Source organism: Branchiostoma belcheri, unplaced genomic scaffold, assembly GCF_001625305.1.
Source record: "Branchiostoma belcheri isolate BF01 breed outbred unplaced genomic scaffold, Haploidv18h27 scaffold1415, whole genome shotgun sequence".
Taxonomy (NCBI): Eukaryota; Metazoa; Chordata; class Leptocardii; order Amphioxiformes; family Branchiostomatidae; genus Branchiostoma; species Branchiostoma belcheri.
This window is the reverse complement of record NW_017802842.1, coordinates 1,275-3,455: the sequence shown is the minus strand read 5'-3', so window position 1 is coordinate 3,455 and position 2,181 is coordinate 1,275. Positions and strand designations below refer to the sequence as shown.

Genomic DNA, 2,181 nt, shown 5'->3' with positions numbered 1-2,181 from the left:
AATCTCCAAGCAGATCTTTTGGTGGGGGTAAGACAGTATCAAATTGGCCAGTCTGTATCCATTTCCCCACCCAATACAGACTGGCCAATTTGATACTGTCTTACCCCCACCAAAAGATCTGCTTGGAGATTATGGCGGGGTGCAGAACTGTTAACAGGCAGGACAACTGTTCACATGGTTTCAAGATGGCCGATACCTACGGACGTGTCTAACTAGCGTCCGTATCAGTGCTACATTTTCTTTGCGAAACGCTCCGTCTGTTGGACCAGCTGAAGCTGAAACGATGGGTCTTACGGCTAAGGAAAGGGATGAGGTTATCCCAGGTATAATTGACAACCGTATCAGGGCTACTATCGAGTCAGCTATTACTACAGCCTTCCAACAAGGAGAGGTCCTGTCCGCCATTATACCTACCATCACCTCAGCTGTGAAAGATGCCGTGACTGTTGCAGTGCAGGCCGAGCTCTCAAAACTCAACGACCAACTAAACCTGCAGCAGGAACAACTACAGGACCTCACCACACAAGTTGCTGATCTTCAGGGCGCTTATACCACCCTACAGGGTAAGTTTAACGATCTGGAGCAGTACTCCCGACGCAATTGTGTTATTGTGTCCGGCATTCCGGAGTCACCTGGAGAGCGGGGAACGGATGAAGCAGTCCTGCAGGTCACAAATAAGATCAACTGTGACCCGCCACTATCCACTCATGACATCGATCGCTCACATCGCCTAGGGAAAAAAAGGGAAGATGGTAAACCCCGCCCAGTCATTGTTAAGTTCTGTTCGTATCGTTCCAAGGCGATCGTCATGAAAGCCAAGTCTACAGCTGATAGTAGAGCTATCCTGAGGAAAGAAGGAATCTTCATTAGTGAAAACTTAACCATGCAGAATAGGAAGCTCCTGTACGAAGCTCGACTTCTCGTGAAGGAGAAGAGGATCAATCAGGCCTGGACTTACGATGGGAAAATCTTCATCAAGACGATTCACGACGAACGCCGATCGGTCGACAAACTGTCTGACTTGGACGCTTTCCGGAACCCCGACAAGTGACACTGTCCAAGTAGCACTGATCATGTGAGGCATCTAACTTGGAACACTACTAAGTAAAAATATGCCATCTACGGCCACAGTTACGTTTCCTTTTATGTCTTCTGCTGTTTTATGTGAATCTTTTGTACATGCTGTGTTTGTTTCTGTTATCATTGAAGCGTGAGTCCTCCTCTTTACCCTGTGACCTGTCCCAGACGTTTAGCTTGCCAGTAGGTCTGCGGGAAAATGGGTATTGATTTGAATCAATATAGGGCAGTTATAGGCAATTTTTACAATGTAAAATACGGCTTTAGATTACTGTCAAGTATATTTTGTGCAGGGACGTTTATACTCAGCTTCATATTGTCAATGATTCATTTCAATTTTCTGTTGTTGTTGATTGTACTGTCTAATGATATACACCCGAATCCAGGACCTGTTAGGCCCACGGTTGCTTCCAAGTACTTGAACTTTTTTCATGCAAATGTTAATAGTATTATTGTTGGCACTAAGTTAGATGAACTTTCAACTATTGCTCGACGTTTTGAAGCTCAAATTATTGCCATTACTGAGACGTGGCTTAGCGGTGCTATTTCTTCTGAAGATCTTCTTATTGATGGTTACCAACTACCATTACGCCGTGACCGAAACAGGCACGGCGGTGGTGTACTTCTCTACCTCTCGAGTTTGATTCCTTTTAAAAGACGCACTGATCTGGAACCTCAGCTATATGAATCTATTTGGATTGAACTCAAAGTTAATTCGTTTAAAATTCTATTCTCTGTTTACTATCGCCCACCTGGCCAGGATGCCGCCACAGTAAACGATTTTACAGATTCCCTCTCTAACTCGGTTCAGCTGGCGAGAGCTTCTCACCCAGATGCAATTGTCATAGTTGGGGACTTCAATTCCAAACACGAAATGTGGTGGCACCTGGACCAAACGACTTCTGCCGGGGCCAAATTATTTCAAACCACTCAATTTCTAAATCTTACTCAAATTGTTGAGGAGCCAACTTGTGATTTATCTCAGAATCCTTCTCTTATTGATTTGATATTCACGGACGCTGTTAACTATGTAGATACTACAGCGATATTGGCACCCTTATCAGGATGCCACCATAGTCCGACTGTCTGCTCTATGTTATTTTC

At 44.6% G+C, this 2,181-nt stretch overlaps 1 protein-coding gene across 1 annotated transcript; it reads left to right on the top strand.

Moving 5' to 3' along the window:
* The first annotated feature begins 283 nt into the window (after positions 1 to 283).
* On the top strand, positions 284 to 1,689 carry LOC109464859. The gene has a single exon (XM_019761949.1). The coding sequence runs from the start codon at positions 284 to 286 to the stop codon at positions 1,049 to 1,051; it is 768 nt and encodes a 255-aa protein (XP_019617508.1). The 3' UTR covers positions 1,052 to 1,689.
* The last annotated feature ends 492 nt before the right edge of the window (positions 1,690 to 2,181 follow it).